The sequence below is a fragment of the Muscardinus avellanarius genome (genome assembly GCF_963383645.1).
Source record: "Muscardinus avellanarius genome assembly, chromosome: 3".
Classification (NCBI taxonomy): domain Eukaryota; kingdom Metazoa; phylum Chordata; class Mammalia; order Rodentia; family Gliridae; genus Muscardinus; species Muscardinus avellanarius.
In genome coordinates this window covers 113,761,998-113,784,229 of record NC_137788.1, presented here as the reverse complement: position 1 = coordinate 113,784,229, position 22,232 = coordinate 113,761,998, and the positions used below count along the sequence as shown (strand labels likewise).

General features: G+C 45.0%; 1 protein-coding gene across 1 annotated transcript; it reads left to right on the top strand.

The window, feature by feature from the left end:
• Positions 1-1,260: 1,260 nt before the first annotated feature.
• Positions 1,261-21,585, top strand: DAP3 (death associated protein 3; the record flags this gene model as incomplete). Its single annotated transcript, XM_080693415.1, has 12 exons — positions 1,261-1,302; positions 6,427-6,549; positions 9,432-9,533; positions 11,071-11,179; positions 11,310-11,402; positions 12,799-12,929; positions 15,787-15,867; positions 15,943-16,101; positions 17,166-17,225; positions 18,185-18,274; positions 20,283-20,400; positions 21,500-21,585. The coding sequence occupies 12 exons, from the start codon at positions 1,261-1,263 to the stop codon at positions 21,583-21,585; spliced, it is 1,194 nt and encodes a 397-aa protein (XP_080549541.1).
• Between the last annotated feature and the right edge of the window lie 647 nt (positions 21,586-22,232).

Genomic DNA, 22,232 nt, shown 5'->3' with positions numbered 1-22,232 from the left:
TATTATTTAAGTACATGTGAATCTATACTTGCATTAAAATTAGCTTAATTTTAAAAAAAGGAAACTGATTCTCATGACCACTGAGGTTTTAGCCTACAGTCTTTGGGATACCTGTTTCAAAATAGAGATAAAATAGGCCTGTGGGTATAGCTCGGGGTAGAATTAACCTATAGCACCAAAAAAAAAAAAAAAAAAGTTCTAACACTAGCTAAAAAGTTTCATTCCAGCCAGGCATGGTGGTGCATGCTTATAGTCCCCGCGCTTCGGAGGCAGAGACGAAGATCACGCAGGTTTGAAGACAGCTTCGCTGGCTTAAGAGACCCTGTTTCCAAATAAAAATATAAAATAAGCCGGGCGTGGTGGCGCACGCTTGTAATCCCGGTATTCAGGAGGCTGAGACCTGGAGGATCGCGGTTCGCAGACAACCTCAGCTACTTAGTGAGGCCCTCTGCAACTCAGTGAGACCCAGTTTCAAAATAAAGAATAAAAAACAGGGCAGGGGGTGTAGCTCGGAGGTCAAATTCCCCTGGGTTCCATCCCCAGACCTGCAAAAGAAAAAAAAAAAGAAAAAAGATCATATATATATATATGGGGTCTAGGAGTGTAGCCTGGAGGTAGAAGGGTTTCCAGGAACCCCAGTACCACAAAAAAAAAAAAAAAATAGTTTCATTCCAGCCGGGCCATGGTGGCCCATGCTTATAATCCCAGCATTTGGGAGGCTAAGACTGGAGGATCACGGTAGCCTCAGCTACTTAGTGAGGACCTATTTCAAAATAAAATAAAAAAAAAATTAGGGCTGGGGGTGTAGCTCAGAGGTAGAATACCCCTAGGTTTCATCCCAGTGCCACAAAAAAAAAAGAAAAGAAAAAGAAAATAGGGCTAAAATATATAGCTCAGAAGTAGAATATCCCTGGATTTAGCCTCTAGTACCATCTCTAGCTATACCCTCAACCATTTTGTGTGTGTGTGTGTGGTACTGGGGATGGAACCCAGGGTCATTCTACTTACAAGCTACACCCCCAGCCCTAATTTTTATTCTTTATTTTGAAACGGTCTCACTGAGTTGCAGAGGGCCTCACTAAGTAGCTGAGGCTGGCCACGAACCGTGATCCTCCTGTCTCAGCCTCCCAAGTACTGGGATTACAAGCATGCGCCACCATGCCGGCTTTATTATCAGTTTTATGTATTACAGATATCTTTTTCTAGTCATTGCTAATCTTTTCGCTTTTTTTTTTTTTCTTTTTTAAGAATACAACAACAATGCTGAAGGGAGTAAGAAGGCTTATCTCCAGGGTCCCTAAGGTGAGTCCTAAAAGACCGCAACACGCCAGGCGCAACACGCCAGGCGTGGTGGCACACCCTTGTAATCCCCGCGCTTGGGAGGCAGAGACAGGAGGATCTCGCAGGTTCGAAGCCAGCTGCGCGTGCTGGTTTAGGAGACCCTGTTTCCAAATAAAAATGTAAAAATAGGTCTGGGAGTGTAGCCCGGAGGTAGAAGGGCTTCCAGGAACCCCAGTACCACCAAAATAAAAAAAAAAAAAAACCGCAACACTTCGTGCAAACTGCCTGTAGGGAGAGCTATGGCTTTATTATATGTGTAATCAAGTACTCTGAAGAACTGCAGCTGACTAGTATTTTAATTTACATTTATACACTTAAAAGAACAAACATAATTTCATTTTTCCACCCATATTTTTCTTTCTGTTTTTTTGCGTGTGGAATTGGAGCTTGAACCCATGGGCCTTCCACCTTCAAGCTACATGCTCAGCCCTTGATACAGCTGGGTTCCAGCCTGCAGTCCTCCTATCTCAGCCTCCCAAGTACTAGGATTACAAGCGTAGGCCATCAAGTTCCCTCCACCCTAATATCTTACTCCCAGCTGCTGCCCTAAAAGTTTTCAAGTAACATCTCAGTAGAATAGTTGTACATTAGAATTTACCATGTGATAGGAGAATTGCATTCGTGTGTGTGTGTGTGTGTGTGTGTGTGTATATACTATTTACTGGAGATTGAACCCAGGGGCATTTTACCTTGAAATAGGGTCTTGCTAGGTTGATGAGAGTCTCACTAGTTGATGAGGCTGTCTTCAAACCTGTGATCCTCCTGTCTCAGCCTCCCAAGTAATGAAATTACAGGCATGCACCACTACACCTGATTCTTTTTTTTCTCTCTTTTTTTTTTTTTTTTTTTTTTGCATTACTGGGGGTGGAGCTCAGAGGCATTCTACTTCTAAGATATACCACCAGCTCTGGTTTTTATTCTTTATTTTGAAACAGGGTCTCACTAAGTTTTAGAGGGCCTCAGTAACTGGCCAACGCTGGCCACGAATCCTCAATTCTGTTTCAGCCTCTCAAGTACTGGGATTACAAGCATGTGCCTTTTGTTATTTGAAATGGGGTCTGAGTTGCAGAGGGCCTCACTAAGTAGCTGAGGCTGGCCCAAACCTGTGATCCTCCTGTCTCAGCCTCCTAAGTACTGGGATTACAGATGTGTGTCACCACGCCCAACTGATAATTAGCTTTTAAAAAAACCCATAGGTAAGTTTGATTGTAGTTAACTTTATTAGCTTTTTTTTATCGAATTTATAGTTATCTCCCTTAATAAAGTATTTATAAGCTGTGTGTGGTGGCACGCACTTGTAATTCTAGTACATAGGAGGCTGAGACAGGAAGATCATGGTTCACAGATAGCCTCAGCTACTTAGTGAGGCCTTCTGCAACTTAGACCCTGTTTCAAAATAAAGAATCAAAAATAGGGCTGGGGGCGCCGGGCGTGGTGGCGCACGCTTGTAATCCCCACGCTTGGGAGGCGGAGACAGGAGGATCGCGCAGGTTCAGAGCCAGCGAGCTGGCGTAAGAGACCCCGTTTCCAAATAAAAATATAAAATAGGTCTGGGAGTGTATCCCGGAGGTAGAAGGGCTTCCAGGAACCCCAGTACCACCAAAACAAAAATTATAGGGCTGGGGGTGTGGCTTGAGGTAGAACGTCCCTAGTACTGCAAAATAACAACAACAATGAAGTACTTAGAGGAAGAGCAAGCTGCCCCAGTTTGTTGGTTTGGTTGGTTCTTGGCGGTGCTGGTGATGGTGGGATCCAGGAGTTCTACCTCCGAGCTGCCACCCCAGCCCTACTCTTTGTTCTTTATTTTGAAATGGCGTCTCACAGAGTTGCAGAGGGCCTAAGTAGCTGAAGCTGGCTGAGAACCGCGATCCTCCTGTCTTGGCCTCCCCAATGCTGGATTACAGGTGTACAACATCACTCCCGGCTATATTTTGTTTTGTTTTTGGTGGTACTAGGGGTGGAACCCAGCGGCGTTTCTACCTCTGAGCTACACTTCCAGACCTATTTTATACTTTATTTGGAAAAAGGGTCTAAGTTGCTGAGAGCCTCACTCAGTAGCTGAGACTGGCTTGAACCTGTGCAATCGTCCTGTCTCAGCCTCCTCTGCTCTGGGATGATTATAAACTGAGCCACCACAGCAGCTTATTTTTTATTTTGAAACAGAGTCTCATTAAGTTGCAGAAGGCCTTACTAAGCAGAGAGGCCGGTCAGGAGCCTGCAGTTCTCCTGTCTTAGCCTCCTAGGCACTAGGACTCTAAGTGTGCACCACCACACCTGGCCCAAGTTGGCCATTTAGATTGAGACATAGTAGAATAAAATTATATGTGGGGCAATAAACCTTATTGTTTGACTTCATTCTTTTTAGTTATATACCAAATAGTTCGGTGTGTTCTATATGGTAGAAATCAAGATTCCTGGAATTCCAGAGCTTGGGAGACTAAGAGAGGAGTACCAAAGGTTTAAAGCCAGTCTCAGCAATTTAGCAAGACCCTGTTTCAAAGTTTAAAAAAAAAAAAAAAAGGCTGGGGGTGTAGCTGAGAGGTAGAATGCCCCTAGGTTCATTTCCCAGTACCAAAAAGACTCATTTTTCTATTATATTTATTATTTGGGTATTTAATTATATGCTAGGTACCATGCTAAGTGCTTTATTTCCTAATAACTTTGATCCTCATAACCAATAAATGAAGTAGATAATGTCCTTGCTTCTGATACTTAGAAACAGTTAAAATGGTGAGGTAACCTGATAAGGAAAGTGCGATGAAGTTGCAGAGCCCAGCTTGTGGCGCCGCCTCAGGTCAGGCTGCATTTATGGTCCGTGCTCTCCAGAACCTTGCAGTCCACTGGCGGGGTCCTGAGTCAGTGACCGCTCCACCTGGTGTCCTCCCAGGGGCACCTGGGGTTAAGGAAGTTCAGAGGAAACACTCCCAGCGCTAAATTCTGAGGATGGAAAGTGAGCCAGAAGCAGGCCGCGGTGGCGCACACTTGTCATCCCAGCCTTTGGGAGGCTGAGACCTGAGGATCGCGGTTCGCGGACAGCCTCAGCCACTTAGTGAGGCCCTTTGCAACTCAGTGAGACCCAGTTTCAAAATAAAGAATAAAAAATAAAAGGCGGGCATGGTGGCACACACTTGTAATCCCTGGGCTTGGGAGGCAGAGACAGGAGGATCGTGCAGGTTCAAAGCCAGCCATGTTGGCGTAAGAGACCCTGTTTTAAAAATATAAAAATAGGTCTGGGAGTGTAGCCCGGAGGTAGAAGGCCTTCTAGGAACCCCAGTACCACCAAAAAAAAAAAAAAAAGAAGAAGAATAAAAAATAGGTCAGGGGGTGTAGCTCACAGGTAGAATGCCCCTGGGTTCCATCCCCAGTACCGCAAAAAAGAAAACATGCCAAAAGAGTGGGGTCACTTTCCTGAGGTCCTGTAATTACAGAGGAGATTCCCTAGAAAAAGGAGCCTTCCATGGGGCTTTTTGTTTGTTCTGTTTCTTTTTTCCTTTTCTCTCCTCCCCTCCTCGGGAATTTATACAAAGCCTATGAACATAAAATCACCCATTATAATAAAATGAAAGCAACGATCCACAGGAAAGGATTCTGCCCCACCAGATCCTATTACAAGGCTACAGTTTCTTTTTCCTTAATATGAGACAAGCACCTGAGGCCGGACTAGAACATGTTGGTGAAAAACATTTTGTGGGTGTTTCTTAATTTGGTTCAGGGTGACCTTCTAGACTGGCCCTGGAGGTGGTTCTTTCTGGAGCTGCATGGGGTTCACCGTGGAACTCCGCAGAGCACTTGTACCATATGGTCGGTTTTCCTAGAAACAGCACTGCTGGATGCTGCCATTTACAACCCTGAGAATTAAGGAATCCATTTTGCTATCTTTTAATTTGCTGCAAAAAAACATTACAAGAAAGTGATCGAATTTCTGTACAAATAGCACCACCACGTGGCGTTTCAATATTCTTAGTTTCCCACCTTTTTTTTTTTTTTTTTTTTTTTTCTTTTTCTTTTATTTGGCCATACTGGGGATGGGACCCAGAAACATTCTACCTCCGAGTTACACCCAGCCCTGATTTTTATTCTTTATTTTAAAACAGGGTCTCACTGAGTTGCAAAGGGCCTCACTAAGTAGCTGAGGCTGGTCACGAACCACGAACCTCCTGTCTCAACCTCCCAAATGCTGGGATTACAAGTGTGCACCATCAGGCCCGGCCCACTTTCCCACCTTTGAAATGGATGGTATGTTCTCTCTGGTAGATAAAAATCAAGTACTCAGATTGTTCTGCTGAAGTAGCAAGCCCTCTTCACTTAGCGTTTTCTCAGGTTTATCTCCAGGGCACATCTATCAAGAAAATCATTATGGGGATGGGGCATAATTTTAACTGGTAGTGGTGACACACACCCTGGAACAGATTATTCAAAGGATGAGTGATATAATGGGATTAATACATTATAAATAATAACAAGAATTTTAGCTTTTTTATCTGTGCATGGTGGTACCTGGGAGGCCGAGACAGAAGGATCAGAGGTTCGAGAACAACCTCAGCAATATAGCAAGACTCTTAGCAACTTAGGGAGACCCTGTTTCAAAATAAAACATAAAATAGGGCTGGGTGTGGTGGCGCACGCTTGTAATCCCTGCACTTAGGAGGCAGAGACAGGAGGATTGCGCAGGTTCGAAGCCGGCCTCGCTGGCTTAAGAGACCCTGTTTCCAAATAAAAATATAAAATAGGTCTGGGAGTGTAGCCCGGAGGTCTAAGGGTTTCCAGGAACCCCGGTACCACCAAAAAATAGGGCTGTGAGGATAGCCCCTGTTGGCCAGCTGGCTCTTTCATTCAGCTTACCATCGTCATCGTGTACATATGTGGGATGTGGACACCTATCATTTCTTACCAAGATGCATGGAAAGAGGCAGAATGCCCTTGAGTTTAACCCACAGTCCCACTTTCACAGAAGGAATTCTTTTTGAGTAGAATTAAAATATATGTTAATGATAATCTCCCCTGTTGAAGATGTAACAGATCCTCATGTTGTGACCAGCATTAAAAGCCCGATAATTTAAGACACTAAAGTGGCTTCTTTTCTAGTTGGACCCTGGGTGTTTTTTACACGTGGCGACGCAGGCGCCCCAAAGCACTGCTGCTCACCTAGACAGCCCGGTTCCGGTGGAGAGTCCCAGAGCCGTTTCCCGCACCAGTGAAGGCGACCCGGTGAGTGGCAAATGAGTGTGCATGCTTCGGGGGATTATAACTTGTGTTGCTGTTGTCTTTGCACATATCAGGGAAGCTGAAAGTGAGCCGGGCGTGGTGGCGCGCTCCTGTAACCCCAGTCCTCGGGAGGCTGATAAAGGACAATCGCGGGTTAGAGTCCAGTCTCAGCAGTTTAGCAGACTCTCAACATTAGCGCGACCCTGTGTCCAAGTAAAAAATGAATTAGGGCTGAAGGTGTAGCTCAGAAATAGAATCCCCTGCCAGGCGTGGTGGGCACGCTTCTAATCCCAGCAATCAGGAGGCTGAGACCAGAGGATCACGGTTCATGAACAGCCTCAGCTACTTAGTGAGGCCCTCCGCAACTCAGTGAGACCCTGTTCAAAATAACAATAAAAAATAGGGCAGGGGCTGTAGCTCGGAGGTAGAATGCCCCTGGGTTCCATCCCCAGTATTGCCAAAAAAAGAAGAAGAAAAGAAAAGGAAAGCCGGGTGTGGTGGCACACGCTTGTAATCCCCGTGCTTGGGAGGCGGAGACAGGAAGATCGTGCTGGTTCGGAGCCAGCCTCACTGGCTTAAGAGACCCTCTTTCCACATAAAAAGGTTAAAAAATAGGTCTGGGAGTGTAGCCCGGAGATAGAAGGGCTTCCAGGAACCCCAGTACCACCAAAAAAAAAAAAAAAGGAAAGGAAAGGAAAAAAAAAGAAATAGAATGGCCCGAGTACTACAAAAAGAGAGAGGAGGGGAGAGGGATGGAAGTAGGCAAGTAGGCTGGCTATCAAGCAAGCTGGACATGGTGGTACACAAATCCTAGTACTTGGGAGGCTGAGACCAGAGGATCACAGATCTCACAGATTGCAGTAGGACTGCCACAACCTGGCGAGACTATGTTTCAAAATAAAAAAGTAATCCAGGCGTGGTGGCCAATGCTTGTAATCCCAGTACTTGGAAGGCTAAGACAGAAATGTCACAGGTTCACGGCCAGCCTCAGCTACTTACTAAAGAGGCCTTCCATAACTTGGTGACACCTGTTTCAAAATAAAAAGTAAGCCAGGCATAGTGGTGCACACATGTAATCCCAGTACTTGGGAGGCTGAGACAGGAGGATTGCAGGTTCAAAGCCAGCCTCAGGAACTTAAGAAAGCTCTCAGGAACCTAGTGAGACTCTGCTTCCAAATAAGAAATAAAATCGGGCTAGGAAGATACCTCAGAATTAGATTCAATCCCTAGCACCATGCAAAAATTAAAAAATAAAGTAGGGCTAGAGGTGTAACTTGAAAGTAGAATGCTCCTGGGTTCAATCCCCACTATCACAAAAGGGGGGGGGGGCATGGTAGCACAGGTTTGTAATCCCGGCATTTGAGAGGCTAAGACAGGAGAATCGCAGGTTTGCAGCCAGCCTCAACTACTTAGGCCCTCCACAACTTAATGAGACCTGTTAAAATAAAGAATTAGGAAGCCAGGTGTGGTGGCACACACTTGTAATCCCAGCGCTTGGGAGGCTGAGACAGGAGGATCACACAGGTTCGAAGCTAGCCTCAGCTACTTAGTGAGGCTCTCAGCAACTCAGTGAGACCCTGTTTCCAAATAAAACATAAAATAGGTCTGGGAGTAGAGCCCAGAGGTAGAACGCCCCTAGGTTCCATTCCTGGTACCACATACACACACACACACAAAAAAAAAAACCCTAAAAATAAAGAATTAAGATAGGTCGGGTGTGGTAGCACATGCTTGTAATCTCAGTACTTGAAAATTATAAGAGACAGGTTTGCAGCCAGCCTCAGCATTTTAGTGAGGATCTCAGCAACTTAGTGAAACCCTGTTTACAAATAAAATATAGGGCTGGGAGTGTAGCTAGATGTAGAATGTTCCAGGGTTCAATTCCCAATACCACCAAGAAAAAGAAAGAAAACAGGTCATCAGAGCAGATTTGGTTTTCATCCCCAGTACCACATAAAATCAAAATAAAGTAAAATATGTGAGGGATGTAGCTCCTGGGTTCAATCTTCAGTAACAAAAACAAAGAAAAGACCTATCAAAGTTTGCCAATCCCTGGGGGAAAGAATCCTAAAGAAATCGAGATACTTGCTCAGAATCACACAGTCGGGCAGGTGCTGGACCCAATTTTCTTAATAACCAGTTTGGTATTATTTTCTGCCTTTTAAATATATTTCCTTGTGTCTGGAGAGGGGCTTTGTAGCCGGGCATAGTGGTGCATGCTTATAAGCCCAGCATGTGGGAGGCTAAGACAGGAGGATTGCAGGTTCACGGCCAGCCTTAACAATTTTGCAAGACCATATTTTAAAATAGAAAATAAAATACAGTCGGTGGTATATCTCAGAGGTAGAATGCCTTTAGGGTTAATCTCCACTACCAAAAATAAATAACCACTACCCCGAACATACTATCAGTATAGTGTGTTTTAAGTGTGTCTCTAACATGCACCTATTTTCACAAGCACAAAATGAAGTCAAATAAATGAAGTCGTTGAGTGTCTTTCCACATTCTCTAATTGCAGTCTTTTTATCTGCCAGTTCCTCTGGGGTTTCTATGGAAACAGCAGCATGCAGATTATCTTGTCACATGACTGGAGCATCTCTATACACAGCACAGAAGGATCCAGATGGCAAAATTGTCTCTGTTACCTGCAGCTAGGGTTTACTTTGCTGAACAGCTGGCTTTATCATTCAGGGTACCGCCTTCATAGTATATATATATATATATATATATATATATATATATATATATATATATATATATATATATATATATATATGCAAGACTTAGGGTAAACAACTAGCATTTTTTACTAAGATGAGTGATAGTTTTCCAAAGTCCTCGTCACGTTGTGTTCTCACTCTCCGTGTTTGGTTTTTATTTCCTAGGCCAGGCATGGAGAGCAGCATGAGAGCCTGCACTACAGCATCCCTCTCGAGGACGTGAAGACTCTGTTTCCCCATGGCCTGCCACCTCGCTTTGCAAAGCAGGTGCTCAAAATTGGGAATTCAACTGGGAAAGTCAAGAATGCAAGTTTATAGCACAGGAGTGGGATTAAATGAGTAGGAAGCTATCTCATTGGAAATTTGAATCTGAAAAATATAGAAATTCAGAGCCGGGCGTGGTGGCACACGCTTGTAATCCCAGCATTCAGGAGGCTGAGACCGGAGGATCGCAGTTCATGGACAGCCTCAGCTACTTAGTGAGGCCCTCCGCAAATCCTGATTTCAAAATAAAGAATAAGCAATAGGGCTGGGGGTGTAGCTTGGAGGTAGAATGCCCCTGGATTCCATCCCTAGTACCTCCCCCCAAAAAATAGAGAATTCAGAAAAATAGAGAAATTTCAGATGTTGATTATCTTTTGTTAACCACGGTTATTTTATCTTTTGCTAACCACTTTAAAACCTTTTTTTTTGGGGGGGGGGATTATTTGGAAGCAGAGTCACGAGGTGGCTGAGAGCCTCACTAAATTGCTGAGGCTGTTCTCGAACCTGTGATCCTCCGATTTCAGACTCCCAAGTATTAAGATTACAAGTGTGCACCACCAGACCAGGCTCACTTTAAATCCTTTAAACCACTTTGGAACCAGGTAATTCTTTATGTAAATAAAGAATAGACACTTTTTTCTCTTGTGAAAATAAGTTTAGAAACCTTAGAATTCAAATATTTATCTTAAATGAATATAATATTTGCATTACCAAAATACAATGAAAATAGTTTGCTGCACACACACAAAAAAAATATACAATTCTGAGCTAAATAGAAATGATATTTTGCCGGCCATGGTGGTACACACTTATAATCCCAGAATTTGGGAGGCTGAGACCAGAGGATCACAGTTCACGGCCAGCCGCAGCTACTTAGTGAGGCCCTTTGCAACTGAGTGAGACCCGGTTTCAAAATAAAAAAATAGGGCAGGGGGTGTAGCTGGGAGTTCAAATGCCCCTGGGTTCTATCCCCAGACCCGCAAAAAAAAAAAAAAAAAAAAAAAAAAACCAACATTGGGCAAGAAATGACTAGCAGAGCATGTACTTAGAAGTGGGAGGCCTGGGTTGAATCCCTAGCACCAAAACAAAATTTAAAAAAACAAAACTTTTTAACATTACTTAAATCTCATATATTTGTAAATAGTGTTTGTTAGGTATTCATTCTGTGTGGGAGGGCACAGACAAACTGGGCCTTGTACCCAGGGACATTCTACTTCTGAGCTACACCCCAGCTCTATTTTTTTATATATTTATTTAGAAACAGGGCCTTCCCTAGGTTGATGAGAGTCTCACTACATGTTGAGGCTGTCCTGACCTGACACCTACAGTCCTCCTGTCTAAGCCTCTGAAGTACTGGGATTATAAGCATGTGCCACCAGGCTCAGCTTGCATTGATTTTCAAATGCACTACCAACCAAACCTTTCCTAATAGAATAAAAACATTCAATTTAGTGCTCTTGGTTGCTGTAACAGACTTAGTGTGCATTCTAATAGAGGTTAGAAGTCAGGGCCCACCCTCTCCTTCCTTCTGTTTTCTTAGGTGAAGACATTCGGGGAAGCTTGCCTGATGGTAAGAAAACCGGCCCTCGAGCTTCTACATTACCTGAAAAATACCAACTTCGCTCACCCGGCCGTGCGCTATCTTCTCTGTATCCTTTCCTGCCTCCTGGGGTGCCTGAACCAGTGTTTTCTCCTCTTCTGAATGGAAAGAAGAAAAGCAAGATGCTGCTGATAGAAAAGTGTCCTCTCTGGTGATACTTTCCTTAACAAATACATTAGATGGGGAGAAGGGAACAGGCAAAACCCTCAGTCTTTGCCACATTATTCATTTCTGTGCAAAACACGACTGGCTTATACTGCATATTCCAGATGGTAAGAACTTCCTGGCTTTCTTCTTGGTGTCAGGGCTCATTCTCCTGTGTCGAGCATTTGCAAGTTGATTTAAAAGTCATGAAGACATTTAGCTAAAAGCTCCTGAAGGCTTTTGCCACTAAGCAGTTTTTACTTTGCTATTCAGTGCCCGAGAACATAATGTCTTGCCATAGAGACCACCACAGGGCTTTGTTTTAAGTGATGTGGTCTCACCATGTCCTCAGGACAGCCTTGAACTCCTGGGCTCAGTCAGTCCTCCTGCCTCAGACCCCGTTGTAACTAGGACCATAGCCATGTGCCCCCACACCCGGCCACTTTTTTGTTAATGATGGTGGTACTGGGGATTGAACCTTGTACATGCTAAGCCAGCACTCTACCACTGAGCTATATTCCCCAGCCCTTTTTACATTTTTTTAGCCCACCATGGTCGCACACAGCTATAATTCCAGTACTTAGCAGGCTGGGACTGAAGGATCACAGGTTCAAAGACCATCTCAGCAAGAAGTGAGACACTCACCAACCTGATGAGAACCTGTTTAAAAAAAAATAAAAATCGGGCTGGGGGTGTATCTCAGAGGAAGAATGCTGCTGGGTTCCATCCCCAGTACCACACGCACACACACAAAAATGCCAATAAGCAGAAGCGACATTTACTTTACTTGGTATGTCTTATATATTGATTATAATGAGACTACTTAGTCTAAGGTAAACCAGACCAAAAAAAATATATATGCCCTAAAGCAAAAAGAATTTATAAGATATAACACAGGGCCTAGGTATATATAGCTCAGTGGTAAAACATTCACCTAGCATGCATAAGTCCCTGACTTTGATCCCCAGCACTACAAATAAATAGGTAGGTAGAGATATAAGGGAAACCACAGGTATTTCCTATAAGTTCAAAACACAGAGAGCCGGGCGTGGTGGCGCACGCTTGCAATCCCAGCATTCAGGATGCTGAAACAGGAGGATCGCAGTTCGCGAACAGCCTCAGCTACCTAGTGAGGTCCTATGCAACTAAGTGAGACCCTGTTTCAAAATAAAGAATAAAAAATAGGGCTGGGAGCCGGGCGTGGTGGCGCACGCCTGTAATCCCCGCGCTTGGGAGGCTGAGACAGGAGGATCGCACGGGTTCGAAGCCAGCCTCAGCTACTTAGTGAGGCTTTCAGCAACATAATGAGACCCTGTTTCCAAATAAAATATAAAATAGGTCTGGGAGGATAGCCCGGAGGTAGAAAGCCTCTGGGTTCCACCCCCAGTACCACCCAAAAAAAAATCGGGCTGGGGGTGCAGCTCTGAGGTGGAATGACCCCGGGTCCATCTCCAGCAAAAAACCAGAGTATGTTGTGTAAATGTAGTCAGTCCCTGCCCGCCTTGTTTCTTTATGTGTTTTTAGCTCATCTTTGGGTGAAAAATTGCCGAGATCTTCTGCAGTCCACCTACAACAAGGAGCGCTTGGACCAACCTTTAGAGGCTTCAAACTGGCTGAAAATTTTCAAAACTACAAATGAACGCTTCCTGAGCCAGGTGACTAGATTCCCAGTTTTGTGCTGGACAGTCATAGATTCTATCTTCTCTGTGCCAGGAATATGTGATGGACTGTGGAGAACTGATCCCAGGGTGGCATTGGGTTCTGGTGTTGTGTTTCTGTCTGCACTTTGCTCTCAGTGGGCGCACAGCTTGTAACACGTGCAGCATCAGCAGTGCGCTGTTCCTGTCCAGTGGGCAGCAGAGGAATCCGGGTTGATTCGCTGACTTTCCCCAGGTACAGCTCAATGCCCTACAAGCACTTTTCCAATCTCATCATTTTCTCCAAGTAAAATTTTTTGGAGTACTAGAAATGTATTGGTAAAATTGTTCCTTACTAGCAGTGCGTGGTATTTCCTATAAGTTCAAAACACAGAGAGCCGGGCGTGGTGGCGCACGCTTGCAATCCCAGCATTCAGGATGCTGAAACAGGAGGATCGCAGTTCGCGAACAGCCTCAGCTACCTAGTGAGGTCCTATGCAACTTAGTGAGACCCTGTTTCAAAATAAGAATAAAAAATAGGGCAGGGGGTGTAGCTCGGAGGTCAAATGCCCCTTGGTTCCATCCCCAAGCCTGCAAAAAAAAAAAAAAAAAATTGTTCCTTACTAGCAGGGCATGGTGGTACATGCTTGTAATCCCAGCATTTGGGAAGCTGACACAGGAGGATCACGGTTCACAGACAGTCTCAGCTACTTAGTGAGGCCCTCCGCAACTCAGTGAGACTCTGTTTCAGAATAAAAAGAATAAAAAATAGGACAGGGGGTGTAGCTCAGAGGTTCAATGCCCCTGGGTTCCATCCCCAGACTCGCAAAAACAAAAAAATTGTTTCTTACTGTCAGGCCTAGTGGGGCACACTTGTAATCCTAGCATTCGGGAGGCTGAGACATGAGGATCATGGTTCATAGACAGCCTCAGCTACTTAGTGAGGACCTCCACAACTCAGTGAGACCCTGTTTGAAAACAAAAGAATAAAAAATAGGGCTTGGGGGTGGGGGTTGTATCTCGGAGGTAGAATACCTCTGGGTTTCATACCCAGTACTGCAAAAAAAACAAAAAAACAAAACAAAAAAACAAACAAAAAAAAACTCCTTACTGCATTTTCTTGAATATGATCTCTAGGTAAGGACTTTTTTCTCCCCCCCCCCCCCCCCCAGTACTGGAGATAGAACCCAGGGGCATTCTACCTCCAAGCTACTACCCCAGCCCAATTTTTTTTTTTTTTTTTTTGTGAGTGTGTGTGTGGTACTGGGGTGGAACCCAGGGGCTTTTCTACCTCCAGGCTATACTCCCAAACCTATTTCATATTTTATTTGGAAACAGGGCCTCACTAAGTTGCTGAAAGCCTAAGTAGCTGAGGCTGGCTTCGAACCTGTGTGATCCTGTCTCAGCCTCCCAAGCACTGTGATTATAAGCGTGCGCCACCACGCCCAGCCTAGGTAAGGCTTTTCAACTCACCTAAGCGGAACACAGTAATGCCTGCCTCTAATCCCAGTTACCTGGGAGGGTGAGGCAGAAAAATTGCCAGTTGGAGCAAGCCCCAGCAACTTAGCAAGACCCTGTGTCAAACTAAAAACTAAAAAGGAGCCAGATGTGGTGGCACGTGCCTATCACTTAAATTCTAGTACTTGGGAGGCTGAGACCAGAGGATCGAAGGTTCAAGGTCAATGTGCAGTAACTTAATCACACCTTGTTTCCAAAGAGGAAAAAGGGCTTTGCGTGTAGCTCAGACATAGGACAGCTTTGGGGTTTCCCTCCCCAGTACCACCAAAGAGTGAAGAGCTGAAGATGTAGTTCAGTGGTAAAGGTTCAATCCCCAGTACCGAGGAGAAGGAGAGATTTACATAGGAGCTTTTTAAAAAGCAGATCAAGACTGGGGATGCAGCTCAGGGTAGAGTCCTTGCCTAGCATGAATGAGGCCGTAGGTTCAAATCCCAACACCGCAAAAGTAAAGTAGCGCTGGACACGGGCACATACCTGTAGTCGCAGCACTCAGGAGGCAGGAGCAGGAAGGTCACTTGAGCCCACGGGTTTGAGATCAGCCTGTGCAACAGAGCAAGACCCAGTCTCAAAAACAAAAAAATTGAAGCCAAGTGTGGTGGTGCTGGCTTGTAAACCCAGCACTAGGGAGGCTGAGACAGGAGGATTGCGATTTGCAGCCAGCCTCAACTACTTAGACCATTTGCAACTCAGTGAGACCCTGCTTCAAAACTAAAAGGACTAAAAAATAGGGCTAGGGTGTAGCACCTGCATTCTATCACTAGTACTGCAAAAAAAAAAAAAAAAAAGAATAGAATATAGGGCTGGGGGAGGGTGTGGCTTGGCGGTAGAATACCCCTGGGTATCGCAAAAAAAATTAAAAATAAAATGTGCATGCCAAGGTCTCACTCTGGACTTTAGTCAGGATCTTTTGTGTATTTTTTTCTTCAAATCTCTAGGCATTAGGAAGCATTCACTTCTATAGTGAGCTCTCTCATAAGATCTAAGAAATAGATTAAAACTGACTCCTAGACTAAAATGGACTCCTACGCTAGGCGTGGTGGCACACGGTTGTGATCTCAGTACTTGGGAGGCTGAGACAGGAGGATTGCCGTTCACAGCCAGACTCAGCTTCTTAGTGAGGCCCTCCACAACTCAGCCCCTGTTTCAAAATAAAGAATAAAAAATAGGGTTGGGGGAGTGGCTCAGAGGTAGAATGTCCCTGGGTTCCATCCCCAGTACAGCAAAAATAAATAAGTCAATACATGCAACATACATCTGATTCCTGTGACTTTAGCCTCCCCGTCGTCTTTACTACTGATGAGTGCTGATGGAAGCAAAACAGCATTGCTTGTTTTTTGCTTTGTTTGCTTATTTTTAGATAAAAGTTCAAGAGAAGTACGTCTGGAATAAGAGAGAGAGCACCGAGAAGGGCAGTCCTCTGGGAGCAGTGGTTGAACAGGTATTAAGAAAAGACCCTGCCCTGCCCACCCCGCCCTGAGAAGTCTTCTGTGGCGCTGAGCCTCTCCCCCACCAGGGCATAACTCGGGTGAGGAACGCCACGGACGCCGTTGGGGTTGTGCTGAAGGAGCTCAAGATGCAGAGTTCTTTGGGGAAGTTCCACCTCCTAGTGGCAGTGGACGGAGTCAATGCCCTCTGGGGAAGGACCACGCTGAGAAGAGAAGATAAAAGCCCGGTAGGAAGACTGGCTTTCTGTATCCGGTTTCTCTGATGTCTGGTCAAGTGCAAAGGCTCAGGCGTAGCTGTGTAGACCACGCAGTACATTTTCTTGCTCTGGAGGATCTGAATTCAATTCAGTGAAAATAGCATCAGAGAGAAGGTGATGTCAAAGGTTCACTATGTAGCTGGCATGGTGGTACAAACTTGTAATCCCAGTTCATGGCCAGGTTCACGGCCAGTTTTAGCAACTTAGTGAGACCCTGTTCCCAAATGAAAAATTCGCCGGGTACAGTGGCGCACACTTGTAATCCCAGTACCTGGGAAGCTGAGACCGGAGGATTGTGGTTCACAGACAGCCTCAGCTATTTAATAAGGCTCTGTTTCAAAATAAAGAATAAAAAAATAGAGCTGGGGGTGTGGCTTGGAGGTCAAATGCCCCTGGGTTCCATCCCCAGTACTGCAAAAAAAAAAAAAAAAAAAAAAAGGTTTATGGGTTTAGCTCAGAGGTAGAATGCCCCTAAGTTCATCCCCCCAGTATTGCAAATAAAATTAAGATAGAGCTGGGGTGTAGCTTGTAGAATGCCCCTGGGTTCAATGCACAATATTACAGAAAGAAAAATTCCACTATGCATTCTAAACAGGGAGGGGGCTTTGAAAAAACAGACAGCAGAAGTTCTGTTTCCTTTTTTTCTTAATTTCTATGTTTTTCTGTTCCCTTTTCAAAGTTAGTATGTTCTTTTTTTGTGTGTGTTTGATACTGCTAATGAAACCCAGGGGCATTCTACCTCCAGTCTGCACCTTCCCAAGTACTGGGATTACAAGTGTGCGCCAGCAGGCCCGCTCAGTCCGTGATGAAGGTCAGCAACATCAAGGAAGGTGCTGGGTTTGGGCCATAGGTGTTTTCTCTTGGCCGCTGTTTTAATCTCCAGAAGCATGGCTGATCCCTCAGGATGATGCCTGGGTACCAGGATTAGGTAGTAGTTTACAGTTTTCTCCTTTATTGTCAATCAGTTCACTCGGGGAGTACCCAGGAAAGCAAGTAACGCGCTTTTCTCTCTCTCTCTCACCGACCACGTGCAGGTTGCTCCAGAGGAACTAGCGCTCATTCACAATCTGAGAAAGATGATGAGAAATGACTGGGTATGTGCGTGCAAAAATGAACACACTTCAGAGTGAATTATGTTTTAGAGCTAGGCGTAGAGGCACGTGTCTGTTATCCCAGCACTTGGGAGGCTGAGACAGGAAGGTCGCAGGTTTGCGGAGAGCCTCGGCCACGTAACAAGGCTCTCAGCAATTTAGCGAGAACCTTTTTTCAAATCAAAGTAAAACAGGGCTGGGAATGGTCTCTAATTTTATGGCTAGAATGTTCTTTTATTTAATTCTCTAAACTATACCAGGTTGGAGTAAGGTCTAGATTAAAATCTGTGAGCCAGGCGTGGTGGTGCATGCTTGTAATCCCAGCATTTGGGAGGCTGAGACCTGGAGGATCGCGGTTCGCGGACAGCCTCAGCTACTTAGTGAGGTCGTCTACAAATCAGTGAGACCCAGTTTCAAAATAAAGAATAAAAAAATAGGGCAGGGGATGTAGCTCAGAGGTCAAATGCCCCTGGGTTCCATCCCCAGACCTGCAAAAAATAACAATAATAATAATAAACCTGTGAATTTGAATCAGGCGTGGTGGGACACAGTTGTAATTCCAGAACTTAGGAGGCTGAGACAGGAGGATCGCAGGTTTGCGGACAACCCCAGCAACTAGTGTGTCCCTCTGCAACTTAGTGAGACCTTGTTTAAAAATAAAAAATCAGGTGAAATGCCTGTGGGTTCAATCCCCAGTACCACAAACAACAACAACAAAAAATAAAACCTGTGTATTTGGTTTCTAATCTTTCCACCTGACTTGAGTAAATATTAGCCTTGACCCAAAGATAAATCATATAAATTTAAGATCATACAGCGATTTATTGCCAAAGCCAAGCTGAAAACCAGTAACCAATTTGCTTGTCATTTAACTATGCTTGACCAAAAGTACAGATAATTAAAGGATGCTTTTCCGTCTTTTCCAGCTTTTTCTTATTCTGCTCTGTTTCCTTTTCTTCCAGCATGGAGGCGCCATTGTGTTGACTTTGAGCCAGACTGGGTCTCTCTTTAAGTCCCGGAAAGCCTACCTGCCTCATGAGTTGCTGGGAAAGGTCAAGTCATGCCAATTTGTTTCCCTTAATCATTCTATCTAAAGAGATACCTCGTTTTCCATCTATTTATTTTGACATAATTCTGACATAGAGAAAAAGCATATTCTTGTATGCTCTTTACCTAGATACCCAGAATGTTAACATTATCATGTTTCCTTTATCTTCTTTCTCCATATTTGTATTTTTGGTGGTACTGGGGGTGGAACCCGGTGGCTTTCTACCTCCGGGCTATACTCCCAGACCTTTTTGTTTTTATATTTTATTTGGAAACAGGATCTAAGTTGCTGAGAGCCTCACTAAGTAGCTGAGGCTGGCTTCGAACCCGTGCGATCCTCCTGTCTCAGCCTCCCAAGCACAGGGATTACAAGCGTGCGCCACCATGTCCGGCTTTCCATGTTTGTATTTTCAAATTTATGTGACTGTAAAGGTAGGCATAGTGGCACACGCCTGTATCCTAGTACTTGGGAAGCTGAGATGGGAGGATTGCACGTCCAGAGCCAGCCTCTGCAGCTTAGTGAACCTCTCAGTGACTTAATGAGACCCTGTTTTCTCATTAAAAATAAAATAGGAGCCGGGTGTGGTGGCACACACTTGTAATCCCAGTACTTGGGAAGCTGAGACTGGAGGATCATGGTTCACAGACAGCCTCAGCTACTTAGCTAGGCCCTTTTCAACTCAGTGAGACCCTGTTTCAAAATAAAGAATAAAAAAAAATAGGGCAGGGGGTGTAGCTCAGAGGTCAAATGCCCTGGGTTCCAGACCCGCAAAAAAAATAAAATAAAAATAAAGAACAGAAAAGAATATAAAATAGCCCAGGGGGTGTAGCTCGGAGGTCGAATGCCCCTGGGTTCTATTCCCAGACTCACAAAAAAATGAAATAAAATAAAATATGGAACCAGGCATAGTGGCGCACACTTATAATCCCAGCCTTTGGGAGGCTGAGACAGGAAGATCTAGGTTCACAGACAGCCTCAGCTACTTACTGAGGTCCTTTGCAACTCAGTGAGACCCTGTTTTAAAATAAAGAATAAAAATAGGGCTGGGGGTGTAGCTCATAGGTAGAATTTCCTGGGTTCCATCCTCCATACCACAAAAATATTTATTTAAAGAGCCAGGTGTGGTATCATACACCTGTACTTGGGAGGCTGAGACAATAGGATCACAGATTCAAACCCAACCGTGGCAACTTAGCGAGGCTTTCAGCAACCTGAGACCCTGTTTTCAAAGAAAAAATATGGAAGCCAGGTGTGGTGGCACACATCTGTAACCCCAGTAGTTGAGAGCTGAGTCAGGAGAATCAAAGGTTCTTTGCCAGCCCTAGGTACTTAGTGAGGCCCTACGCAACTTAGTGAGACCATGTTTCCAAGTAAAGAATAAAAAATGAGGACTTAGCTCAGAGGTAGAATGCCCCTGGGTTCAATCCCCAGTGCTGCCAAAAAAACAAAAATGAAAAATGTGAGGTTATAGCTTAGAGGTAGCATGCTCCTGAGTTCAATCCCAGCACCACAAAATAAATACATACAGGGTAGTGGGGAGGGAGGGAAAGAAGAATCCCAGCATTCAGGAGGCTGAGACAGGAGGATCGCAGTTCACAACCAGCCTCAGCTGCTTAGTGAGGTCCTTTGCAACTCAATGAAACACCGTTTCCAAATGAAAAATAAATAGGTCTGGTGGTGCATCCTGAAAGTAAAAGGGCCCTGGGCTCATCCTTAGTATGGAAAAAAAAAATGTTTTGAGTACTAAGAAACTTGGCTCCTAAGGAACTGTCAAAAATACTGTATACTCAGACAAGAGGCACCACTCTTACCAACTCACTAAGGATAATATTTATGGCCACGCATAGAAACAGCAGCGGAGCGCGGTGCAGAGCCCTGCAGGGGGCCAAGGAGGCCGAGGCTGAGGAGAAGCAGAAGCACAAAGCCTGCCTCAGCCGGGTCGCAGCGAGTGCCATCGTCTCTGCTGATCGTCACGTGGCTAATGCTGTATCTTCATCCTGTTTCTTCTCCAGGAAGGATTTGATGCCCTGGATCCCTTTCTTCCCATCTTGGTTTCCAACTATAACCCTGTTGAATTTGAGAGCTGTATTCAGTATTATTTAGAGAACAACTGGCTTCAACATGAGAAAGGTTGGTTGCTGAGTTTTCTACCATAAGGGCTTCATGCTCACAGTGGAATTCCAATCAATTCCTCCGCTTCCCTTAGCAGAAACCTTTTCTCTCTCTGCATCTATAGTTTGAAACAGTCAGGCCTAGCCGGGCGTGGTGGCACACGCTTGTAATCCCCGTGCTTGGGAGGCGGAGACAGGAGGATCGGGCAGGTTCAAAGCCAGCCGCTGGCTTAAGAGACCCTGTTTCCAAAAATAATAGAATAGGTCTGGGAGTGTAGCCCGGAGGTAGAAGGGCTTCCAGGAACCCCAATACCACCAAAAAATAAAAATAAAAATTTTAAATGAAACAGGCCAAGTCACGGAGGACCTCACTGAGTTGCTGAGCCTGTGATCCTCCTCTCTCAGCCTCTCAAGTGCTGGGATTACAGGCTTGTGCTCACACACCTGACTTCCCTTTATCTTGACTTCTTTCTAGTTGCTAAGCATGGTTGGGAGGGGACCAAGTCTTAGTTTACAAATGAAATTGCCTCTCTCCCTGAATTCTCATCTCGTCCAGATGATACATCCATGCTGATGAATGAGTCAAGGCCACTTGCAGCCACTGGGCAGTTTCCAGGCGTTCAGGTTACGGCCACACTCGCACTGTGGCTTTATTCACTCAGCGAACTTCAAACGAGAGACTTGTGTGCTGCAACACCCACAGGCTAATTCATACTGTGTGAGAGGCTGCCCCAGACTAAGCAGAGCTTGGCTGTGCCCATCTGGGTGAGGTTACTGAGTCTCACTGCCAGATCTGACTCACTTGACTCAGCATTCTAGGTGTTGGCTTAAGCTTGCCTCTCTGGGTGTACTAGGGGTGTACAGGAACAGTAAGGGCTCTCACCAGAGCGCAGAGGTGGGTCACTAGGGAGGAATAGCGCAGAGGTGGGTCACTAGGGAGGAATAATAGTAGCTGAAGTGGGTGGGGCGGGAAGCACACTGCAGCGAGCTCCTGCAGAGAGGACCCGAGCACCCAGGTTGGCCGAGGTACGCGCTGACCACAGACAGCCCCTTCTGAGTGACGGTGTGGCAGGAGAAAGTCGCCACTAACCTGTTACCTGTGTTTGAATTCATTTTAGCTCCTACAGAAGAAGGGAAGGAGGAGCTGCAGTTCCTAAGCAACTCCAACCCTGAGCAGCTGGAACGGCTCTGTGCCTTCCTCTAGGCCGCGGTCACACCGGGAGATGATGGACGTTTCCCCGACGTTGGGCCTGGTCTTCTGACACTAATGGCTCTGGGGTCTTTGTTGAAATGGGTTCCTTGCAAACTGACTGGACACACAATAAAATGTCCCTTTGTTCTTAAAACTATCAAGTTTGAGATGTGGTTTTCACATTTCCGTGGATTTTTTCCTAAAAAAAAAAAAACATTAAATATTTTTCTTAAAGTGTTGCATTAGATTTATTTATAAGGAAAGAGCCTTCATATTGACCGAGTTGAATTTCTCTGGCATTGGCTTTTTGGGGGTCTGAATGTCTGACCCCCAAAAAGGGTCAGAAGGGGGAAGAGGACTCAACTCAGCCCTGAAAGTTCTTAGGACATGGAAGAAATTACAGGGCATGGCAAAGGTACAAGCATTGGTTTATTTTAGTAAGCAAGGAAATTGATTCATAAAAGCAAACAATTTAGCAGTATGTGTGCTTAAAGGGAGAGGGCGTGTGTATGCTCTAAACTGTCACTTGGGGGTCCCACTTTTTGGTACTGGAGATTGAACCCAGGGGCTCTCTACCCCTAAGCTATACCCCCAGCTGTTTTTTATATTTTGAAACACGGTCTTACTAAATTGCTGAGGCTGGCCTGGAAGTACTGGGA